This window comes from Furipterus horrens, unplaced genomic scaffold (assembly GCF_987537825.1).
Source record: "Furipterus horrens unplaced genomic scaffold, mFurHor1.1.pri manual_scaffold_5, whole genome shotgun sequence".
NCBI classification, from domain to species: domain Eukaryota; kingdom Metazoa; phylum Chordata; class Mammalia; order Chiroptera; family Furipteridae; genus Furipterus; species Furipterus horrens.
The window spans coordinates 105,753,732-105,777,593 of NW_028327175.1; the positions used below are offsets into that span (position 1 = coordinate 105,753,732).

The 23,862-nt window shown below is 44.7% G+C and overlaps 2 protein-coding genes across 6 annotated transcripts in view; one reads left to right on the plus strand and one right to left on the minus strand.

The window, feature by feature from the left end:
* The window catches only part of PDXDC1 (pyridoxal dependent decarboxylase domain containing 1), a 46,802-nt gene extending 40,064 nt beyond the window's left edge, over positions 1–6,738 (plus strand). Inside the window, exons 21-24 of one of the 3 annotated variants that reach the window (XM_090276977.1) lie at positions 12–108; positions 1,045–1,149; positions 2,377–2,609; positions 5,420–6,738. In XM_090276977.1, the coding sequence (XP_090133103.1) occupies positions 12–108; positions 1,045–1,149; positions 2,377–2,609; positions 5,420–5,479 (495 nt within the window). In that variant the 3' untranslated portion in view covers positions 5,480–6,738. Of the gene's footprint in view, positions 1–11; positions 109–1,044; positions 1,150–2,376; positions 4,166–5,419 lie in introns of those variants that run through there. The other 2 variants (XM_090276978.1, XM_090276979.1) reach the window with 2 other exon arrangements.
* Positions 4,768–23,135, minus strand: NTAN1 (N-terminal asparagine amidase). Of its 3 annotated transcripts, XM_090276980.1 has the most exons (10): positions 22,980–23,135; positions 14,390–14,492; positions 14,248–14,313; positions 13,847–13,955; positions 9,865–9,938; positions 8,664–8,717; positions 8,089–8,142; positions 6,967–7,064; positions 5,474–5,587; positions 4,768–5,092 (listed from the first exon to the last, which is right to left on the minus strand). In XM_090276980.1, the coding sequence occupies exons 1-10, from the start codon at positions 23,058–23,060 to the stop codon at positions 4,913–4,915; spliced, it is 933 nt and encodes a 310-aa protein (XP_090133106.1). In that variant the 5' UTR covers positions 23,061–23,135; the 3' UTR covers positions 4,768–4,912. The 3 variants fall into 3 exon arrangements, with proteins under 3 accessions (XP_090133106.1, XP_090133108.1, XP_090133107.1); XM_090276982.1 differs by lacking the exon at positions 14,390–14,492 and having other exon boundaries at positions 22,980–23,038; XM_090276981.1 differs by lacking the exons at positions 14,248–14,313; positions 14,390–14,492 and having other exon boundaries at positions 22,980–23,038.
* Positions 23,136–23,862: the final 727 nt, after the last annotated feature.

Sequence of the window (23,862 nt, forward strand, 5' to 3'; positions counted from 1 at the left end):
ATGTTTTGCAGGGGGTGTTACGACAGATCCCCGTAGTAGGATCCGTGCTGAATTGGTTTTCCCCAGTCCAGCCTTCACAGAAGGGACGAACTTTTAACCTAACGGCAGGTAAGACTGACAGCCTCCTCCCAGAGCTCCTGTACCTTGAGTTTTGACCAGATGCCCTGGGACCCCACACTCATACTGAAAAGCCTTGTGGATTCCCATGCTTTATCCTGGGTACTGTGCCAGGAATCTGTCTGCCCCTGTGACTTTCTCATCTTCCCTCTCCTGCCCCCACTGCTGAAACAGCACGAAAGCAGATACACATTGCCCACAGCGGACTTAATGGAATCCAGCGAGAACACGCTCTCTCAGCTGTTCAGACCCTCAAGACTGTGTCTGGGCATTGTGGTTCAGTGTTAGTATTGCAGTCCTCATTGGTGTTTTGCCCAGCAAAGGGCTGCCACTGGAAGGGGCAATTAAAAGACTGTGATCTATAGCACTGGACAATTTGAGTTCATACTAGGCAGCCAGCAAGAATTACCAGTTGCTGGGGTTTGGGGAAGATAATATCCAACTACAGGACTCCTTTCCTGTTCTACCAGGAGCCCCTTCATCTATCTCTTCCCCAGGAAATGATGACTCCATTGTCATATGACAACCAGAGATAATTTGACTTTTAACCTACCACACTTCAGTCTTTAGCAAAGAGGCATCCATTCCTGGTTGCCAGAGTACAGTTGCTAAAGCACTCTGAGGGGGAAGGTAGGGTCTGGCTCTCCAGGCATGCTCAGGCCAGCCGCACTGCTGGCTGGGTGTTCTCATGTGTACACAGCATACCTGGAAGGCAAGGATGAAATGCACCAGCAGGGCCGGAGCTCATGAGCACGGCTGTGAGATGGCTTTCCCCAGTTCCCGGCATGTTTCAGGGGTACCCAAGTCTCCTCCAGTCTGTGCAGGGCTGCATGGCTGGAGGAAGCTCGATAGGGAATAAGGCTGAGTGGGGGCATCTCCCGGGGCCTGTGCCGAGTTCCCACCCACCCCTCTTTCTTTTCCTGGCAGGCTCTCTGGAGTCCACAGAACACACTTACGTGTACAAAGCACAAGGTACAGGCATAACGCCACCTCAGACCCCCTCGGGCTTTCGCACTAAACCGAGACTTCCAGGTATACCTGCATGTTTGAGTTCATTAACACTAAAGAGAACTGGTTGTGTTTCTCTTGGGAAAAATAGACCTTTTTGCACCGTGTAATGGTTTTACTGTACCTGCATTCCTTGTTTTCATGGTTCTTTAACCCTAAGTCCTATTATCTTCAATTAAGACCAGCTGCCCTTTTAAATAACCATTCTGGCAGCCTTAGGCTTTAGCCTTGGAGGAGGATATCTGTAGCATTTCTGAGGGGAAAGTTAGGGTCTTGAGAGCTGGCATCATGTTTAATCTGGTGTTTACTCTCCTGAGTTTTTCACTGTTAAGGTGACCTAAAAAGTTTCCAGCCTTGGGAGCATGTTACTCTCATATCAGCTCTCTTTTCTTGTCTCATCACTTAAATGCTTCACAGCCAGTAATTCCGGGGATTTCCACTGAACAGTTGGAATTAATAAATCAATCTCTTGTTGTGTCACGGGAGAAGCTTAGTTCTTCTTGCCGATGCAGTAAATACAAATCAGCAAGTCTGTTAGTGTGCAAAGCAGCGTGTGTTGGTGATACGTTCTCGTGGAAGAGAACAGCCCTGCTCGGTGGGGGTGAAAGGCATGGGTTCAGGGCAGGGCAAGGTAAGGGCGGCAAGAGCATCAGGTCCTTTGTGCTGAGGACTTAGAGTTGGTGGGGTGCGGGTGAGGGAGTTACATATTGATTGGTGGGTAAAGGTGGTGCCAGCTTTTCTGGGGGGACATGACTCCCCAAACTTAGGTATGTGTGGGGGTCCTTATTCTTGTTGTAAAACAGATATGTGACAGGAGGCAGTTAATTAAAGCTGGGGCAGTTAACCGAAGTTATTTATGGGCCCTTTCTGTAAGCATTAGGGACTTCCCCATAAGGGAGATAGTGACCAGAGGTGACGATTAACCCAAGTTGTTTTATGGGCTGCTGCTTTGGGCTCTGTGGATCCCCTCCTCTTCCAGCCCTTGGGATGAATGCACAGTTTCAAAGGCTTTCTTTCCCAGATAGTGGAGACGATACATAGATTTTCAAGGGCTTCCCTCCTCCCACATTAGCATGGTGTTTCCGGCAATATTATCAGACCAGGCTCAGGACTGCTGAGTTAGCGGGTGAGACACGTCTCCCTCCTCCCTGCCTTGGTTTGCTGTCTACCCTGCCTAACAGTTGCAGAGAGCTTTGCTGCACGAGTGTCCTTTTCCACACTTTCAGTGCTGTGCATCCCATCTTCCTCTAGGCCAGAAGCCTTTTAAAAGGTCCCTAAGAGGTTCAGATGCTCTGAGCGAGACCAGCTCTGTCAGTCACATTGAAGACTTAGAAAAAGTGGAGCACCTGTCCAGTGGGCCAGAACAAGAGGCCCTGGAGTCCAGCAGCCCTGAGCAACACCCAGGGGTTCCCACCCCTCAGGAAGCCAAGCAGACTGGAGCCGTCAAGGACAGAGCCCCGGGCCAAGAAGATGAACACCCGCAGGTAGAAGAACCGGAAAGCTTAAGATAAAATTCAGTTTTTGGTTTGAGACTGTACTGAATATCGTGTCAGAAATGATGAAGTTATATTGAAAATGAACTGTGCCACATGATAATACAAGAGAAATTACCGTTGTTTGTGCTTAGCTGGGATTTTTGCACAGATATGTGCCTGAAAGCCAGGATTTCTAGGAGGGTGACTGACTTGTCTAATTTTATGGGTATAGAGAACAATTAGTTTCTGTCAGCCCAACTGTAGTAATACATCTTATCCCCAAGTTGCTGTAAACACTTTTTATTGACAAAGAACACTCGGAATATCAAGTGCCTGCCACTTGAAACACTTGCTCTTAACTTTGTAAACATAAGTTATTAGGTTGCACATAATAACTTTTTGGTAAGACAGCTTTCTTTAGAACTCTCGGGGTTCTCTGTTGTACCGCTGCAGAGGAGAGACAGACAGCTTTTGCCATCTATATTAGTTGGTGTTTAGTTTGATCAGTTTGCACTATACAACTGGATCGTGTTGGCTTGAAGGAGAAGGAGTTTCAATGAGATTGTAAATAAGAATGTCCAAGAAGCCCTCTCCCACCGCCCCCAACTGCTGCTTCACCTGGAGACATAAGTAAGGACTGTGTCCCCTCGCGTTGTGGCAGGCCCTCAGGCAAGTTAGACTGCGCAGTGCTTCTGTCTGACTTTCCCGTGCCACAGACCATTTCTCCCTTTGTATACTATTTGTAAACAAACTAAAGGACTCATCTATTAAGAGTAACTGTAAAGACTTCTTGACCATATATATGTATATTTTTAAATACTGGTAAAGCTTTTAAATTGGCACAAAAGAACAGACTATGCTCATTTCTATGTTTAATATCTGAAAACCCAAAAGATGCTACTCTTAAGAGCCTATAGTAACTATGCTGTGTAGCCCCCAGTTAAATTTAAATTCTAAAATAAGTATACCTTTGACCTGTTTCACATGGGAGCTTCTGTAGCTTCTGTTCCACTAGCAGCTCACCCCTTTGGGCCCAACTCAGAAACAAGAACCTGAAAAGTAACCTTTCTCAGGCTGATCAAGCCAGACTACTGCTGAAATAACTGAACGTTAGCCCTTAACGACTGCCCACGCCTGCTTTTCCAGAAGCATGGCCCCCTTCCTTTATCAGAGGCGGTGGCCCTGTGCCTGTGGTTCCGCAGTCAGCCTTGGGACCTCCAGACAGTGGGAATTCACACTGGGTTTGTGGGCTGTAGTATTGGGAGCCTTAGTTAAATCACAGTAAGCCTATAATTACACGCTGATTTAATGTGATTTCTGACATTTGGCACTTGTCAAATGCAATTTTCCTTTTTTTTTTTTTGCAGCTAATCAGTCTTCCCTGTTTATTTGGTGCAATGAAGTATAGCAGATAAAATCAGGGAAGGGGAAATTATCACCTTTAACAAGATTAATTTTTCAATGCTTTTATATTTGGAACTGTTAAGTTGGTTTTGCTGAAACAAAATTTTACCCTTGAGATACTATTTGAATGTTGGTTTCAATAAAGGTTCTTCAAATTGTTACCAGTGAGTTCAGTTCATAAATCTATTAATTGGGCATAGTGACTTGAGTGACTTCCTTTTGGATAGTGACTTCAGAAAAATAAAGGTTTTGTAGAATAAAATTTGCATAAGAATCACAATTTGAGCATTTTAATGACTTTATACCTAAAAGAGCAGATTTATCAGTGGTTTTGTGTAACATTCAGATTAAATTTAGTCTCATGGGAAATTACCTATGTTAGAGATAATTGTATTGCAAAACAGTGAGATCAAACCCTGTTTGTCTTTCCAAACTTTTCATCTCATTCATCTAGAAGTATACTTTGGTATCAGTTTTGGATTTGATGCTTCTATAATATTTTGGGGCCCCACAAAAAAACCTCTGTGTGATGTATAAATTCTCATTGATCTTTATTGCATTTTAAATAGTTTTTAAAGCAAACTCAATTACAATTTTTCCTTGATTCACTAATTTTATAGAATTAGAAATACTTACCTAAGTAACTAAAATAGCTGTTGCAGAACAGTGAGGCAGGTGGCTTCTTATCTGCCCCTTATTACTAACCCGAAAGGAAAAGCTGGATGTCAACTTTTTAGCAAAGCAAAGTAATCTTAAACACATGCCTTTGCCAAAATAAATTTTATTTTGAAAGTCATTTGAAAGACACTAAGACTCAAGGGATGTAGATTTCAAATTCATATTCTCTCCAGCCCCCACCAGTGGTCTCTGTGATTCCAAAAAGTGGCTTTCTTTGGTAATTCCTATTTTTAGCTGCCTGGAGAAGAGATCTTTTCCCATAAACCGTCTTCATTTTTTTTGTAGAGTAGAGATTTATTTCCAGGAAATAGCGTGTTTGTTGGAGACGGGTATTTTTTTAAAAACATCAAAGTAGACCTAATATGTTCAACAAAGTGAGGGGGCTCAGCCAGAGGTGAAGTAGAAAGGTTCTGGAAAACAAGATTTGAGGCATGAGAAAATAACCTCGCTCTGTTCCCTACTTTGATAAAGATGTCAAATAAAATATACTTGTGTTCCTTAAACATTAATCAGGATGTTCTCAGCTCACTATATAAATATAAATTATAAAACTACCTTAAATATACTGTGATATGTTTATATAAATATACTTTTACTGCTTTTCCTGTGCAAGTGCATTACTTATCCCCAACTGATAATAGAAGTTGGTGGGGCCTATCAGTGGTCTCCTAAAAATAAATACTACCCAATGAAAGAAAAGCAGCTGCTATTTAGTCTAAACCCTTTTTTTCTTACAGATGAGGAGACCAGGGTCCAGAGAGTTAAGATTTGCCCAACCTGTAAATTCTCACCTCTAGTATTTGCTTATCATCTTGCTGCAACCAGAAATCCACATGTGGAAGTGGCATCCAGGAATATGGTCCTATACGAAGTTGTTCTGTCTTTGCATCATAAATACTAATCATCTAAAAAAAAATATTTCAAGGGTAGAATTTAAAGAATGCCATCAGCTTTTCAAACCCTACGATCAAAGCAGGCTCTAGTGTAATCTAGCAATTAAGGAATTTATCTGAATAAGCTTTACAGTTTCGTCTCCTAATAACAAAATCTGCTACTTGCTGAATACATCCAACTGTCTGGTACTGCACTTTATGGGTAACATGTTTTGTTTAGTCTTTACAACAGTTCTACAGGAAGATGGCATTCTTCCCACTCTGGCTGAAAACCTGAGGCTCAGAAAGACAGGGCACAGAGCCACAGCCACATTTCCAGTAAGCATCAGAGCGGGGCCTCAAACCCAGGTGTGTCGGACTAAAGTCCATGGTCCTTGTTGCTACATAAAAGACTGCCGCATTATTTATGCCCAAGCAGCTAAGTGACCTTGCAGCTTTACACAGTGGCTGGTGCCCCATGAAAAGAAAGAAAAAGCATTTGTAAAAAATGCTTATTTGCCAAATAATCAGTGCTCTGAATTCTCAAATTTATCAATGGTCATTCTCAGCATAAACAGCAATGTTCAATTTTGAACATACATTCCGAATGCTAGCTAAATCAAGGCCATTATGCTACTTGAGGAATTATAAAAGGAACCCTAAAACTTAAAAGGTTGGCAAAATGGGTCACTCTGAATCCAAACATTATTTTCCAGTGAAAATGTCAGCATTTCATGAGTGAGCAGATCTCTTTTGGGTGCTCTAAATGTGATTTCTGTTTTCTCACATTTACACATTTTTAAAGGATTTTTTTTTTCACCCATTTCTCAGATGGCATGTCCATCTTAGGTTTTTAGTTTTCTGACTTTGAAAATTAAAACGTTAGTTAATTAAAAGACACTAAGGCAATTAGACTTAAGTTGATTTGATCAGTCTTTTGATCAATTTGTTCCAGCAGGTTGCTCTTTAGTGACTTGGTCCAAAGGAGTGTGTGATCTGAGGTGAAGAGGGAAGAAACCTCTCCCTCCACCTTCCCGGCTTGCTATTTGTAGGTAGTTCTTAGAACATAAAAGGGGTTCGTGTTTGTTCTCTTTGGATTGGATGCTGGGGGTTCACATTCCCTCCCTCTGCTTCTTCAAGGCAGAGAAGTGGAGTCTGGAGCTTATAACCTAAAAGGTGTGTGTAGGGGGTGTGTGTGTGGGTGGGGGGGGTGGGGGTGTGTGTGTGTGTGGGTGTCTGTCTATGTCTGTGTGTCCCTGATTAAATAAAATGGGTGTGTGTGTGTGTGTGTGTGATTAATTTGCAGCTTTAAAGAAGCTGACATGAAATTTTCATTTCTAAGGTCTGTAAGGCTTGCAGTCTGATGCCCTTTTTCTCCTTAACCCCTAACACAAAGATGATTCCAGACTCACTGGTCCTCCTGTTAAAGCTCGTGCAGCACGCAGCTCCACCTCCGGGCCGCGATCTTGGAAGGAGGCTCTGTAAATCTCTGCAGTTTTAACGTTGACAGCTGTGGGGGACAACAGGATGACTTTGAGCTGGTGAAAGACAAACATGGAAAGTTTGCACAAGCCTATAGTTCTCCCACCATACATAACAGAATATGGATAAGTCTCTCAAAAAGAGAAAAGACTGGAAATAGAACAAAATTACTTGTAAGTGCCTGTAGTTTCCCTCTTCCTGGAAAGGGAAAAGTCAGTCTTAGCCAAACATCTCACTCATGCTGAGGCCCGAGCTGAACTAGGTTCGGTAAGACTGTTCCAAACCAAGAGCTGGCCCCATGGGGAAGGTGCTCCATCTCTTCAGGCAGGTGTGTGGCAAGGCCTTCCTGGTCAGCCCTGTGACCAAATGTGTCTGCAAGTGGCTGGGGGTGATCATGGCCAAGTCTGATGTTTTTGTTTGTTTTCTAATTTTTACTACCCATTTCAGATATATACAAAGTTATAATGAATAAAATAATGTATATCTGTGTACACACTACCCAGCTAAATACATAAAATATTACAGATATGGTAGAAGCCCTCTGCAAATATAGCCAGTGCCATTCTGTTATATCCTCAGGAATCTTAGGGGGACTGTCACAGGAGGGTGGAAGTTTCTGGATTTTTCCTAATCTGATAGTTTTACTTTCCTTTGTAGGATCTTTGTTCTCAACCAAAATGTTACTTGATTCCCTCCATATAAGAAAATTATTACGCCCCACTCCAGTCCCTAGAGCCCTGGTTGGAGAAAAGCACAGCTGGCCGCCTTGGGGGAGCACAATGCCACCAACACTCCCCTTGCTGGTGGCATTGTCCCTACTGTGTGTGTGCTGCCTGGCTTTCTTGTCCCAGTCTTTGGATGTGAACATCTCCCTTCTGTAGATAATGCTTAGAGGAGGTAAGCTACTTGCCCAGGGTCCCCCAGCAAACAGGAACCTAAGGCTGTGATACGCTGACATCAGGGAGCTCACTAGTTCAGACCCAGCCTTGAACTGAAGCCTGCCTTGTCAATGTGTGACCAGCCTCCACCCTTCAAGTAAACACACTACTTACCAATGCCATAAATTACTGGAAAGTGGTTTTCATTTTCTTCCCGGTCATTTAATTCTAACAAACAAAAAACAATTTTTAAGAAATACTGAACAATTGCTTTCATTTTGTAAAACAGAGGCCCAGAAGGAGCCCCCGCTGCAAAACGAAGAAAACAGACAATGAGAGGGACGGTTTTCCTATTCCTTGCTGAGTCCCAGAGCACTCAGGTTTCTACTGAACAAACTGCCTCGTGCAGAGTTAGTGCCTCCCAACCATGTACAGGCTCAGCAGCCTGCCACACAAAGTAGCAGCTCTTGCCCAGGGGTGGTCCCTCCTGCCCAGGAACAGAGGAGGCTTCTGGAAATCCCAAGGAAGGATATGCGGTGGAAGTGGGTCAGCATCTCAACCGAGGTTGAGCAGGATTTGGACATTGGGAGGGAGGGTACGGCCATTCCAGCAGATGGAGAAAGCTAGAACAAAGTCAGCAAAGTATCAGCAAATTGTAGGACTGGTGCTAGGTAGGTCCTGCTTTAAGGGTGAGGGCAAAACGTTCCTGAAATACAGAACTTCGTTTTGGGAAAGGTAGCAAAACTTACCTGTCACACACAATGTCACTAAGTGAATGTCATCTTTTTGTCTGTCAAATTCACCTACAATTAGAATTTTAAAACTGGATGTCAGAAAAGTTTCTTTAATTAGCAGAATTTATACTGAGCAAGTCAAGACGGGGACAGAGGGACAGAAGCCAGCTAAGCCATCTCTATTCCACTATCCTTTCGGCCATAACCTAACCTATCAAGCCCGATTCGCATGGATTGACACCACAGGTCACCTGCCAAGTGACAGCCCATGCTCCTAGCCTCAAGCCCAAAGAAAACTGACAGGGCTTTCCATTCCTCCCCATTCTGAGAGATTTGGGGGTATAAACGGACTCAAGGTTTTTACTCTTTTCCTGAGTAACCTTTTTTTTCTGGTTATCAGTCATAAAAAAAATTGATCACTGCAAAAATTGGAAAATACAGGAGATTATAAGGATTAATGGGTTTTTAGTGGTAGAAGTATATGAGTTTTTAATGCCCATAATCCCAGTTAGTATGCTGTGTATTCCATACTTTTCTATGCACAGTTAAACTCATGGCGTGTAGACAATTTTATACTCCATTTTTTTGGTACATATATATATTTTTTTCCCATGGAATTCAAACTTCTTGATAAGTACTATTTTTTAACAGCTACATAATTATTGTTCTGCTAACAAACACTAGGTTATTTCCTGCTGTATATGTTCTACTGCCTGTCTTTGGGCATAAGTTCTGTGCACATTTCAGATTATTGTCTTAGATCCCCAGAAGGGGAATTACTGGATCAAAGGTTATGCACCTTTTTAAGACTTCACTGTGATGCCAGACTGCTTTCCCAACAGGTTGTACCAGTGGATATCCTGGTACTGTGTGAATATGTTACCTCACTGCCTTGTGGTCCATTAACACAGAACAGTGTGGTTTCTTTTAAATACTTGCTCATTGAGTAAGGAAAAAATGGTATGATCAGTGTTTTCATTTTCTTCAAATTAAAATGGACACTTCTGCCTGGAGGGTGGTTGTGCTTTTACATAATTCTAGCCCCCATGCAGTTAGCCTCTCTGCAGGTCGGTCTTTACGGAGGATTCCAGGCTGAGCGGTTTATGCCGCCCCAGGAAGGGGTGCCCCTCTTCAGTGTGTCCTCACAGGACTTTCAGTCAAGCAAACATGGGTACAAATTTGTATCAAATTTGGGGAAGGGGGGCAGTGAACTTACTAAGAAGTTGATGAGTAAGTTTCTGTGACAACTGTCTGTCGTCACTGAAGCCGCCCACGAGGTGCACTTCCAGCCTGGCGAAGAGACGAGACAGCGGTCAGGCCAGCACCAGGCAGCGGCAGCGCTCTGCATGGTGATTCTCAGCACCCATGAATCCTCACTCGACAGCGCGCCCCTGGGCCTTGCCTGTGCCAGGACACACACACATGATACCTGTGTGGCTCCCTGGGGTCCACGGTGAAGCTGCCAAGGCCACCAGGGCAAGCTTCTGGGGACCCTGTCCAGGAACCCTGATGGCTGAGTGGATTTATATCTTTATCACAGATATGATGATGCCTTGACACAGCGAGTGAGGAACTCTGCCCTGGAAGAATGTGACTGTCACACTGTTCACCCACTCAAAGCAGGACACCTCTTCGGTATCTTCGCCTGAAAGGAACTGAGGTGGAGCAGCGGCGAGGGAAGACAGCTTTGCGCTGACTAGAGCCCTTTCTGGGGAGACACTAAAGTGGACCTTCCACATGTGCTGTCTCCTCCAACGTCCACCTCTCCTGGAGAGAGAGGAATGGTCATCCCCGTCGCACAGAGAAAGAAACTGGGTCTCTGTCTAAAGCACAAGCTTATCCAGTGTCCCCCTGAAAGTTAGCCGCATAAGATAGAAAAAAGTGTTCCTGGAGTTAAATAAGTTTGGGAAATCTTACCTACTGTAACCCCTCCCTAGGAGTCACAATCGCACTAGCAAAGAAAAGCCCTAGAAGTCCAACAGATGGGGGGAAAAGAAAACTCACTTTGTTTAGCCCTGTGTTTCCCACGCTAACTTGTCTGCTGACCACCTGTCATAGCCTGTAACAACCCGGGGACTAGTGCTTCTGGAGAGCACAGCTCTGCTTCACACAGACATGAGGAATGACTGGGGTCCCTAATAAGCAAGCACAGGGTGAAGCACTGAGTGGCCTCATAATAGACATTAAAAGAAAAAGGAGCAGTGGTCGTCAGGGCTTTGCTCGACCCTAGGCCACAGGTTTGCCTTCTGAGTCGTAGTTGCAGCAAACCTTCCAGGGTGACCAGATCAGTTCCATGAACAGACCGGGGATATCTCACTACTGCATTCCAAGAATCATAGAACTGGGCCTGTGGCAGGCCAGGCTTTGTGGTCAGTGGGCCCATGGAAAATGCAAAGGCTGTTCACCAACTACATGGGTCACGTGCCCATGAAGCTGGCCCTGCCTGTGTCATCAACACAGAAAGAAGTTGAATTAAATTTAAAAAATTGATCTGTGACTTCCGGTCAAGATGGAGGTCTAGACTGACACGCTGCATCTCCCTCCACAACTAAGAAGGACTACAACTACCGCAAAATCAGAAATAACCGGAAGTTCCAGAAAATAAAGCTACATGGAAGTCCAACGTATAAAGTTATAAACAAGTGGTGCTCATCTGGACGGGTAGGAGGGGCGAAGCCGGGGCGGAGAGATCAAGCTTTGCTAGCGGTGGCAGTTGTAGCGACCAGCAGCGGGACTGCGATAAGCACAGACACCTGTATTTAAGGGGAGGCAAGAAGTGCCTGGGGAGCACCCCTGGCTGCAGACCAAACCCATCAACTCGCAGTTCCAACGAGGGGGAAGGCAGACCCCCATTGCCTCAGACAGTGAGGGCTGGAGGGTGTGGGGACGGAGGAGGAGGCTCCCGGTCTCTCAGCAGACAGTGAATGGCAGAAATCCATCTTGGACCCCCACCCCCACACAAAGTGCCACAGTGTGGTGAGATGGGTCGCCAGATAGTGATGAATGCACAGGGCTCCGTTACTTATAGCATAGGAGGTGTGACAGCCCCACCCAGGAAGGAAGCAAAGGTAAAAAATTGTCAGGATGGCAGGGATCGTGATAGAGATCCCAATCACACAGCTGACCAGACCACAAATACATGATTTATTGGACCAGCAGAGAGATAATCTTTCTGAGGCTCAGTTCAGAGCTATAGTTATAAGACAGCTTACAGACCTAACAGCAGATCTTAAATAAGACAATGAAGGACTGAAGGCTAGCCCTGCTGAAATGAATGAAAACACATATGAAACAAGTGGTGAGGGAAGGAAAACCAGGGATCAAATCAACAAATAAGAACATAGGGAAGGAACAAACAGTCAACCAGTGCAGAAAGAGGAAACAGAAAGTGAGGAAAATGAGGAGAGACTCAGAAACCTATGGGACAGCTCCAAGCGGGCCAACATCCTAATCACAGGGTTGCCAGAAGGTGAAGAAGAAGAACTAGAAATTGAAAAATTATGTGAAAAAATAATGAAGCAGAACTTCCCTAACTTGGGGAAGGAAACGGAATTACAGTCCAGGAAGCACAGAGAGTTCCAAATAAACTGGACCCAGGGAGAACCACACCAAGACACATTATAATCAAAATGTCAAATATTAAGGATAAAGAGAGAATTTTAAAAGCAGCAAAAGAAGAGAATTACCTACAAAGGCGTCCCAATAAGACTATCAGCTGATTTCTCAAAGGAGACTGAAGGCAAGAAGGGACTGGCGAGAAATATTCAAAGTAATGAAAAGCAAAAACCTACAACCATGATTACTCTATCCAGCGAAGCTGTCATTCAGGATAGAAGGGCAGAGAAAGTGCTTCCAGGACAGAGTAAAACTGAAGGAGTTCATCAGATCCAAACCACTGTTATATGAAATGTTTAAGAGACTTGTTTAGGAGGAGGATCAAAACTATGAACAATAAAATGAAAATGGTATCACAACAACCAACAACAGAAGCTAGGGAATTGAAACAAAGGCAAACTAAGTAGGCAACGATAGTGGGAAAAGAATTATAGGTATGGGGAACATATTTGGGGGAGGTCAGCGGGGAGGGGAAAGCAGGGAAAGGGAGGGAGATGGTACAGGAATTAAGAAGCATAGTAGGAGGGAGTGGAGTAGACAGGATGATGTTGAGAAGAACTATATGCACAACCAAAGGGCATGGACTAAGGTGGGGGAGACAACTGGAGGGAGGGGTGGTCACTGGGTGGAGGGGAGAAAAGGGAAAAGAAATTGGGACAACTGTAACAGCATAATCAATAAAGCATATAAAAAAAATTGATCTGTGTTGTAATAGTGAAACTCTGAGAGGCTTTTTTTTTAACCCCTGGGATTCTAAGAATGTATACATGAATGAACCAGTTCATTCAATGGCCACCTTAGACTTCAAATAAAGTGAGAGCAAAGCCTACAAAGTCTGCCTACTGAGAGAGAAAGGATCAGGGACTGGGTTGCGAGCACAAGTCACACCTGTGCCGGGCCTGCCACTGACTAGCTGTGCGAGTCCAGCTCAGCTGAGTCTCAGCGTCAGCTGCTGTGAAACGGAGGCGGCGACACTGCCTGTAGCCAGGGCAAGGGTCAGACACCAGCTCTTAAGGAATCCATGGGGAAGCCACTGAGGTGCTCACACGAGCCCATCAGCCATCCCCCGCTTCTTTCCAGCCTTACTTCTCTCCATGGTGTGGTCCCCCATTTAATATTCTACCTGCTTACTGAATGGATCCTTGCTTTACAACGTGAACACTGTGGAGGCAGGTTTGGTTGACTGTGCACTGCTGTGTCCTTGGCACCTATAACGAGTTCTTACTCATAGAAAGCTTTCAGTAAGTAATTGCTGATGAACGAATGAATGAAGAGGTACTACATCTGGGGTATAACAAAAGCAACGTCTGACATGAACATCTAAAATACAGTACTGAAAATAAAGCTACATGTGTGACGTCACACCTTTCACTACGATCCAGCACCGTCCCCCACTGCACCCACCACCCATCCCATCACTCAACAAAACTGACGAGAGGCCTGCTGGGCCACACTCTGCCCCAGGGGAACAAGACAGGCACTGTGATAGTGACGGTCTGTGTTTCTGTAACAGCTTCCACAGCTAGGACTACACAAGGGTGCAAAGTTCCTGGTATCACAAAACAGAGTAGTGTGAAGCTCACCTTCCACATTGAGTGTGGTCAGAAAAGGATTTTATGGAGTTCATGATCAAGGGGACCTCAGCTTTGGTGTCAGTTCCATCACAGTGTGTCAGGCAGGTGGCCCCATTACCTGAAGAACAAAGGGTAAAATGACTACGTTATTCCCGATGAGAACTCAGCCGGCAAGCCAAGTGTACTCCTGTCCATTTGGACCGCCTCATCTTTATCCTGTAAGAAAAAGCAGAAACTGTGCTGCCCAGCCAACCCATTCTGACCAGGGCAACCGGGAGATACCATGCAGACCAGAGAAAAGGTAAGTGGAGTCATGTTTCAAATAGGACACCGGAACACTCAAATCGAGAAATCAATGGTCCCAAATGCTGGGTCAGTTAAATGGTTTCCTTTCATCTCCCTTGCCATACCTGTGTGCCTCAGGACCACAATGTGACAAGTGGTGGCATCATCAGAACCCAGAATGGAGATGGAGCCTGTTTAAAAAAGAAATAAAATAAAATATCCAATAGCCTTTTGGGATAATGCCCAATTCACTGCTTCCTAACCTACCATCCTTTGGGGAGGTCACTGCAAGCTCTCTTTGCTGAACATACAGAAGGCCCTGGGGTCCCACTTGTTGAACAGACTGACCTCTGAGAAGTCTGGCTCTTTCCTGTTTAATTAAAAAAAAAAAAATAGTGATGGAAGTTAGTGAGAATTGAGTAACTAGAGAGGTGGAGAGAGCCAAAGTGTGCTCTGAGTGGGAAGCACACACTTGTAGGTCTGAGGTGTGTGTATTATTTGACAGAAAGGCTAAAATAAAAAGGCAACAGTATCATGTAGAACAATGCAAAAAAAAAGTTGTTCTTTTTTAACCTATAAAGCAAGATATTAATGCCTATGGAATAAGATGCAAAAATCCTTTTTCACGGTTCTTTACTAAAGAATATGAGACTCCTCACAGTTTTACAATTGTAAAGAGATTCAGATTATATGGCCTAGTGGTTCAGTGGCTCAGAAACCACATCCCTTCTTTAGTGTCTTTAAAGAGGTAGAGGACTTAAGATCTTCCCTACCCCCTAATCTTGTAATCCATTCTGTAAATCTGTGGTGAGGAAATAACCCAAAGTCCCTGTATTATTTAGGATGGTAAAAAGCTGGGAGCAGCAATAGGACAGTTAAGTAAATTGTGCAGAACCGGCTCACTGCTAACTGCACAGTCATGGAAAAGGAAGACTACAGGAAACTGGTTTTGAAATGTACATTTAAAAGCAAGATACAAAAGTATAAAAAAGTGTAAAGCTATAAATACGCTGTTAATACAACCATGCCAAAATGTTGCTACACCTAGGAAAAAATACTGGCACGAAATTCACCGATATGAACGTGGTTATGTTAGAACAGAGTAGACACAAGGAATTTAACTGGGGTCTTTTTTCTGGTCTTTAAACCTTCTATGATGTAGCTATATTATTATTAAAGTAGAAAACCAAAAAGGAGCAAATCTATGGAGAGAATATATAAATATTAGGTGTCAGCATTTTGTCTAATTGAATATTTGTATAAATTCTTAGGCAGTAAACCTGGGGGGAAAATTCAGGTGGTTAAATTCTTGAATGAAAACTGAATTATACCATTTTTTCAAAAACGTCAAATTGATACAACCCTAAATATCATAATTTCCTTCTTGCAACAAATAAACTAAACAAATTCTGATCCAGATATGTAATGCAGAGTATGCATATACTGTCTGATTGGAGAATGATTTTAGTCTTAAATAGGCTCCTTGCCATACCTCATGGTGTGAATTCAGGTTAGTACTTACTGAAATAGATATCAAAAAAGCACAGTGATCAACTCAATGAGTTACACAGTGTTTTAATAATCTTCCATTAATTGGACGCAAAGCAGCAATTACAATGAGACCAGCCCTTGATTTAGGAAGGGATCTGTAACTGAGCTGCTGGAAGCTCTGCATGCTGTAGAAGTCAATGAGAAATCAATGGGGCCGACTGTGCTGGAACTGAAAACACTCCTTATAGGAGCACCCTTTTCATTTTCATACCACTTTTCACCTCACCTCAGTTCAAAATAACAAAGGAGAATTCTGAATTTCCTTTTGGTCATTCCTTTAATACATACCTTTGCTTTGTTCTTTTGGCAAGAGGGCGAGGGAGGGAGTCAAGGCAAATTTTTACCACGCACTTTCACAGCTGGGTCACCACCCCAAAGCAAAGCTACTTGTGACAACGATTATCACTTTCATACCCAAGACCAAAAATCAGGTCCTTTTGTGACATAGCTCCTACTATTCCCCAAAGAAAAAGAAGCATGGATTATTCAGAGAGAGAATGTCACAAGGCAAAAGTGGTATGTTGCATCAGTCTTCCACTTTAAGAAATAAAAAGTTGAGCCAAAGTTCTCTGTGGGAAAACCCACGGCCTCCCCTACCTTATAAACTCACATCCTTTCTGAAATAAAAATAGCCCCAGTTTTCTCAACTTCTGATACGCTCTGGACACTAAATTTTACTAGGAAAAAAATCTTTCCCATAGCTTTTTCTGTGCTACCCCTCACCCTCATTTCCCAATTCCTATTCAATGGCACTGTTCTCTTAACCCAGGGGTCAGCAGATCCATTTCTGAAAAGGGCCAGACGGTAATATTTTGGGCTTTGCAGACTATGAACGGCAGCAGGAAGACAGCACTGCCAACACGTAAACAAACGGCTCTGGCTGTGTCCCCAAAAGCTCTATTCATGGAAGACAACAGAATCTGAATTTCATATAATTTCATATGCCACAATATATTATTGATTTTTCTCCCACCATTTAAAAATGTAAAAACCATTCCTGGCTCCTGAGCTATCCAGAAACAGGATTTGGCCCGTGGCTGTAGTTTGCTGCCCCATGTTAGCCGACCACTAACGGTACCCTCAGGGATGGTCACAGACTCCTTCCCCTGCTGCTATTCTTCCTTCAAAAATGGGAAAGCAGGTATAAAAGTGCTTTGTGAACTGCAAAGCACGCTGCTGTGTAAGAAATTGTGAGGATCCAGTCAAGATGGTGACATAGACAGACATGGCTCACATCTTCACACAACCACATCCAAATTACAACTAAAATATAGAACAACCATCAGCCAGAACCATCAGAAATTAAGTTGAATGGAAGTATGACAACTACGATATTAAAGAAACCACATCCATCAAGACAGCTGGCAAGGTGGTGCCACATCTGAGACTCCATCAACCTGGCAAACACGGTTTCACATATCCTGGAGGTCTCCAGAGACTCCATCCCACCCAACTTATGGGCCCACCCAAGCTGCTTTCCATGTGAACGGCTGGTCTTGGCTCAGGCTTCACAACTTCCTAAATCCTAACAAACAAGCAACAGCTGGCCTCAGTGAGCCCCAGGCCCTGCACTAGCAGCAACCAGCCTAGAGTCACAGCTTGCCTTCCCCTGGGAATCTCCGAGCCCAGCACAAGTAGCAGCCATCTCAGATTGCTTTATAGCTCAGGCAGGGTGGGTCCAGGTAGAACACAGGTGGGGACTGACCTTGGCCTGCACTACCCAGAAACCCCAGGGCCTGTGCACCCAGTGGACAGCTACAGACCACGTCAGAGCACCACCACCGTGCCCCCCGCACAGCTGATCATCTACGGAGGGCAGAGGCTGGTACTCAGTGGTCACAGCCAGTCTTTGCAGCTGACTGACCTGGGTAAATCCCTCCCATTGATCTGCCAATGGCAACCAAGGCTCAACTACAAGAGGAGGGTGTACTCAGGCCACAAGAAGTGCGCACCTTAGGTACCCAGCTTGGGTGATAGGGAATCTGTGCCACTGGACCCTACAGGACACCTACTACATTAAGCCACACTACCAAGACACAGAGTCAAAGCAGCTCTCCCTGATACACAGAAACAAGCACAGGGAGGGTGCCAAATTGAGGAGGCAAAGGAACATGGCCCAAATGAAAGAACAGAACAGAACCCCAGAAAAAGAATTAAGCAAAATGGAGATAGCCAACCTATCAGATGAAAAGTTCAAAACACTGGTGATCAGGATGCTCACAGACATGATTATGGCCAGAAAATAAAGGAAGAAGTGAAGGTTATACAGAGTGAAATAAAGAAAAATATACAGGGAACCAACAGTGAAGAGAAAGAAGCCAGGATTCAAATCAGTGATTGGGAACAAAAGCAAGAAATAAACATTCAGCAGGAACAGAAGAAACAAGAATTTTTTAAAAATGAGAAGAGCCTTAGGAACCTCTGGGACAGCTTTAAATGTAGCAACATCCAAATCATAGGGGTGTCAGAAGGAGAAGAGGAAGAGCAAGAAACGGAAAACTTATCTGAAAAAATAATGAAAGAAATATTCCCTAATTTGACAAAGGAAATAGACATACAAGTCCAGGAAGCACAGAGAGTCCAAGACAGCTGACCCAAAGAGGACCACACCAAGACACATCATAATTAAAATGCCAAAGGTTCAAGATAAAGAGAGAATTTTAAAAGCAGCAAGAGAAGAGAGCTACCTACAAATTCCCATAGGACTAGCAGCTGATTTCTCAAAAGAAACTTTGCAGGCAAGAAGAGACTGGCAAGAAGTATTCAAAGTGATGAAAAGCAAGGACCTACAACCTAGATTACTCTATCCAGCAAAGCTATCATTCAGAATGGAAGGGCAGATAAAGTACTTCCCAGACAAGGTAAAACTAAAGGAGTTCATCATCACCAAGCCCTTATTATAAGAAATGTTAAAGGGACGTATTTAAGAAAAAGAAGATCAAAACTATGAACATTAAAATGACAACAAACTCGGCCCTGGCTGCTGTGGCTCAGTGGATTGAGTGTCGGCCTGCGAGCCAAGTGTCTCTGGTTCGATACCCAGTCAGGGCACATTACTAGGTTGCACATCAGGTCCCCAGTTGGGGACGCCAGTGAGAGGCAACCACACAGTGATGTTTCTCTCCCTCTCTTTCTCTTTTCCCCTCTCTCTAAAAATAAAATAAACAAATAATTTAAAAAATAAATAAATAAAATGACAACAAACTCACAACTATCAACAATTGAAATCTAAAAAAAAAAAACTAACAATCAGAATGGGAACAGAATCATAGATATAGGGATCATTTGGAGGGTTATCAGCTGGGAGGGGGGAGGGGAAGAAATGGGAAAATGGTGCAGGGATTAAGAAGCATAATTGGTTGGTACAAAATAGGGGGAAATTAAGAACAGTATATGAAATGGATTAGTCAAAGAAATTACATGCACAACCCATGGACATGAACTAAGTGGAGGGATTGCTGGAGGGAAGGGGAGTACTGGGAGGAGGGGGGCAAAGGGAAAAAAATTGGGACAACTGTAATAGCATAATCAATAAAATATATTTAAAAAATTATCATTAACAGGTACAGCTCTCAAAACAGCCTTCTTTCCCATTCGTGCTACCTTATTTCAGTCCTTCATGATCTCACCTAAATTCCTACCATAGAATCAACAAGCAGATGATAGAAAGTAAGACAATGCTGGCCTTGGAGTCCCCTGCCTTTCACCAAGTGACCTCAAGCACACTCCTGACCTTCTGTGCTTCCATCTCTTCTTCTGGGAAATGGGAAGATGCTGGCCACTCCTTAGGCTGTGTGAAGACTAATTGAGAGCAGATTTGTAGGGGATGACTCTCACCATTCCCATTTCTTTGATCCCTAAGGTTTCCCTTGCCTATGCTATCCTCAATGGCTGCCAGCATCGCTGCTTCAAAACACGGATTTTGTTACATCACTTTTCTGCTCAAAAAAGCCTTTCTGAGCCCAGCAATTTCACTTGCAGGAACAATTACAGGGTTTATAAATATTAGCTCTGTGAATGTTCATAACAGTATAAGGTTATAAGTATTTTACATGGTTAAAAGTAGGAACGGCCTTAACCAGGTGTGGTTTGGTTGGGCGTTGTTCACAAAATGAAAGGTCACTAGTATGGGTCCTGGTCAGGGCACATGCCTGCCTTTCAGGTTCTCAGTCCCCAGTCGGGGTGCATACGGGAGGAAACCGATTCGCTGTTTCTCTCTCACATCAGTGTTTCTCTCCCTCTCTTCCTCTCTCCCTTCCTCTCCTCTCCCTGAAAATAAAATCTTTTTTAAAGAAAAAAGTAGGAACAAAATTACATTGCATTCATACTGTGTAATTCTATGGAACCATTTAACAAGATGTTGCAGGCCTGGTTACTGAGCCTCCAGTGACCGATTAAGGGCAAAGACTTTAGATAGCACCACCCAAAGGAATCTTGTGCAGTGATGGCAACAGTCTGCATCTGCATGGCCTCATACAGTGGCCTCACGTGGCACTGAGCACTTGAAACGTGGTCAGTTCAACTGAGGAACTAATTTTTAAACTTTATTTAATTTTAATGGATTTAAATGTAAACAGCCACACGTGGCTGGTGGCGATCATATTGAGCAGAGAGCAGCTAGAGAGACAAGAGACTCTGCCAGGGTTCCACTCCAGGCTACAGCACTTACAGGATGTGGGACCTTGGGCAACTCACTCAACCTCTCTGTGCCTCCTAGTCATCACCTGTAAATGGGACTAGCAGCAGCACCTGCTTCACACACTGGTGCTCAGAAAGGTCCACTGCATCACTCTTATTGTTGTTATCATTCTATGTAGGCTTAGCTAGGGACAGGCTCATAACTGCTGGCACTGTATACTTAAAACATATTGTTACATGAAAAAGACATCATAAAACATAGAGTACACTCTCATTTTTAAAAGTATATCATATACACCCTGGCTGGTGCAGCTCAGTGGGTTGAGCACCAGCCTGCAAACCAAAAGGTTGCCGGTTTGATTCCTGGTCAGGGCACCTGCCTGGGTTGCAGCCAGGTCCCCAACTGGGGGCACGTTGAGAAGAAACAGATTGATGTTTCTCTCCCATTCTTTCTTCCTCCCTTCCCTCGCTCTAAAAATAAATAAAATCTTTTAAAAATAAATAAAACCTTTAAAAAATAAATAAATAAAAGTATATCATGTACAAAGAAAAAACCTCTGTAAGGATCTTTACCGAAACATGAAGAGTAGTTGTGGTATAGATTATTTTTTTCTTTTTGACATTTACACACACACACACACACACACCTATTTCTTTCTTTCTTTTTTAAATAAAGAGGACATACTCCTTACTATAGAAAAAGTTAAACCTTTCATTTCCCCGCACTGCTTATTAGTTGAAAGATCCCTCCAAACCCCTCTAATCCAGCTAAGACCTACCTCTCTGGCTTATCTTCACTCTTCCCCCTTTTTACCCTCCCTGTGCCAAGGAAACTGGCCAGTTCACCTGCCTCAGGCCCCTTCCCCGCCGGCCTACCAGAGCAGTCCAGCTTGCCCAGCTAGAAAGCCCCGCCCCCCCATTTTCAAACTTTTCTGCCTCCGTCCTTCTTCCTGTACATTGCTGCAGATGACAGTGACCCTCCCTCCTCCATGTTCCTGTAATGTGAATTGGCCCCCACTATACAGCCTTTCAAGGTCACGTCTCCCGTAACAGGCCAAACCTCCCTTCCAGAGGGGCCAGCCGCCCTGATATATCCCTACATTCCCCCTCTCTCTACACTTCGTGGGCTGCCTTGGACAGTGATCTTTTTCTAAATTTCTGTCGTAGAAATTTTCAAACAGACATAAAAGTAGAGCATCACCTAAATGTTTTAGGCAGCTGGTCTTTCCTTCCTTGGTGAGTCCCGCTGCTGACTTCACTACTTAATGGTGTGACTGTGACACAGCACCGGGGAAGTGCTCAGCATAGTGCCTGTGTCTGCTACCCACTCAGAATGTGCTGACTACTATTGCTATTGTTTTCTTGAAATGCAGGTTGAGAGTCACAGAGCTGTCCCCTTTTCAGATCAGTAACAACTCCTGACCCTTATGGTAATTTTGTTTGCTCATTTGTGTAACAAATATTTAGAGGGCAGATACATTTTCAGGCTCATCGTTCTAGGTCTGAGGATATGAAGCAAAGACTCTTATCTGCCTTCAAGAAGCTTACATTCTGAGAGACGAGTATCCGGGGAGAATTAACAAAACGAGTATGCAGACAAAATAATTACAAACTGTGCGACTGTTAGAGAGGAAACTTCAGGAACACCTCCCCTAAGCCTACCAACCAGATCTAGTTCCTGCATTTCACATCTCAGAGTGAAAGGGTCGTTTTGTTTATGGCACTTAACAGTTTATGGTATTTGAATGATTCTGTGATTAAAAAACACCCCCCCCCCCATAACTAGATTGTATATGTCCTGATTGTAGGGATAGAGGCGAACACCGGACAGCGCCCAACATCTATTAGGGGCTCAATAAGTATCACTTAAATCAATTAACTGATTCCCCCTTAACCGGAACCGGGGCAAGTGGAAGGCCTGGCCCCCCACCCCCCCCTTTTTTTTACAGTAAAAATCCCTTTCCAAATCGTTTCTGCATAAGCATGGACTAAGGGTTCAGAGATCTACTTGAAGACAAAAGCAGGAAACAAAACAAAACCCTGCCATCAGGGCGTGGTACTCAACTCGGCCCTGCTGTGGAAAAGCAGGGCCCTTTCTTCTGGCTAAAAATAACCGGAGCCCCATGCTCCGGGAGAAGGGGGAGAAGGGGAGGGGACCCTCCGGGATACCCTGCCCAAATGCTGTCCCGAGCGCGACCCGGAATAAACCTCTTGCTTCCTGAGGACCCCAAAACGATGCAGAGTTCGCACGGGGTGGGGATCCCCGCGGGTGCTAGTGAGCAAGGGCGGCTGCCCAGATTTGCCTAAAGTGGCCAAGTCCGGATCGGTGGTTAGGACCGCCCTGTCTGGGAACAGAGGGTCCCGGAGTGACCTCAAGCCGCGGTGCTGTGCGACACTGGCCAGGTCACCTAACCTCTCTGGGCTCCTGTCCCCTCCTCTGGAAAAAGGGGGTCTCGGAAGATGCCCTCTGAAGTCCGAAGAGGGTAAAAGCTCCACAGATGCCTCCAGCGAAGGCAGAAAGTTGGCTGCCAGCGTCCGGGGCTCTGGATGTGCCGCCAGCACCTCAGCTGCGCCAAGTTTGAAGTCTGTTCCGGAGGAGAGCGAGTGGTGGCGGTGGGGTGAGGAGGGCTCGGGCCGCCTCGAAGCCCCCCGTCCGGGCCCTGCTCACCTCCAGAAGCGGGTAGGCTCGGACGAGGTCCCCAGCGGACTGCGGCAGCCGCACTCGCCTCCCATCTATCAGCAGCGGCATCGCTGAAGCTGCCACCCGGCAGGCCCTGGGAAGCAGTGGCCTCCCAAGCCCGGAGCGGCCCGCAGGCCCCGCCCCCGGGTATCTCCGCCCTACCACGCCCCGCCGCGAGCGCCGCCGGGAAGTGGAGTCCGAGGAGGCTGAACAAACTTAAGGCAGGGCCGCAAGGCCCCATGGGAAGTGTAGTCTAAACGCGAGGGAGAGGACTACGGTCAGCCTCCTCCGCAAGGGACGCTGGGAAATGTAGTCCTGAAAACGTGGGCGTGAGGGCAAGGGAGCTGCGCTTAGCTCTGCTCCCATATCAGGCTACCTATACCTAATCTGAGTGCGGGGACTGAGCTGACAGCCTCGGTTCAGAACACGGCTCCAGGCTCCAGTTTTTCATTGTAACCTTGAGGAAGTCCGAGTTTGGGAAACTGAGGTGCTGCACCACAGGATTGTGTTCAGTGAGTAATAAATACACACCAGGTTTAAACTGGGAAAATAGGGCCTGAACTTTGCTAGCTCCACATTTAGAAATCATTAGTCACACTTGGCGCTTGGCATCCAGTAGGTACTTGTGGACAGGAATACACATCAGCAAGATAACTGAACAGTCCCTACTCAGGACAGGTTCCCTGGTGCGAGGCTGGGGTTCTCTATTCTAAAACTAGGAAATATCACCCAAACAGATCTAACTCCACAATACATTAACAAAAAATAACTTAAAACGTGGTGAGATGAAGAGGAGCTATTTCACGCAGAGCAAAAACTATTAAAGTGGATTCATCTACATTCCACCACCTCTCAGTAATTTTTTAGAGAA

What these genes read in the sequence shown, in the direction of transcription:
- NTAN1 (XM_090276980.1), bottom strand. Translation starts at nt 23,060, where the DNA reads ATGCCGCTGCTGATAGATGGGAGGCGAGTGCGGCTGCCGCAGTCCGCT. An exon ending in TGTGGTCCTGAGGCACACAG is followed by an intron (nt 13,956 to 14,247) that starts GTATGGCAAGGG and finishes TTTGTTCTTCAG; the next exon opens with GTAATGGGGCCACCTGCCTG. An exon ending in AGTGACATTGTGTGTGACAG is followed by an intron (nt 8,143 to 8,663) that starts GTAAGTTTTGCT and finishes TTTGTTTGTTAG; the next exon opens with AATTAAATGACCGGGAAGAA.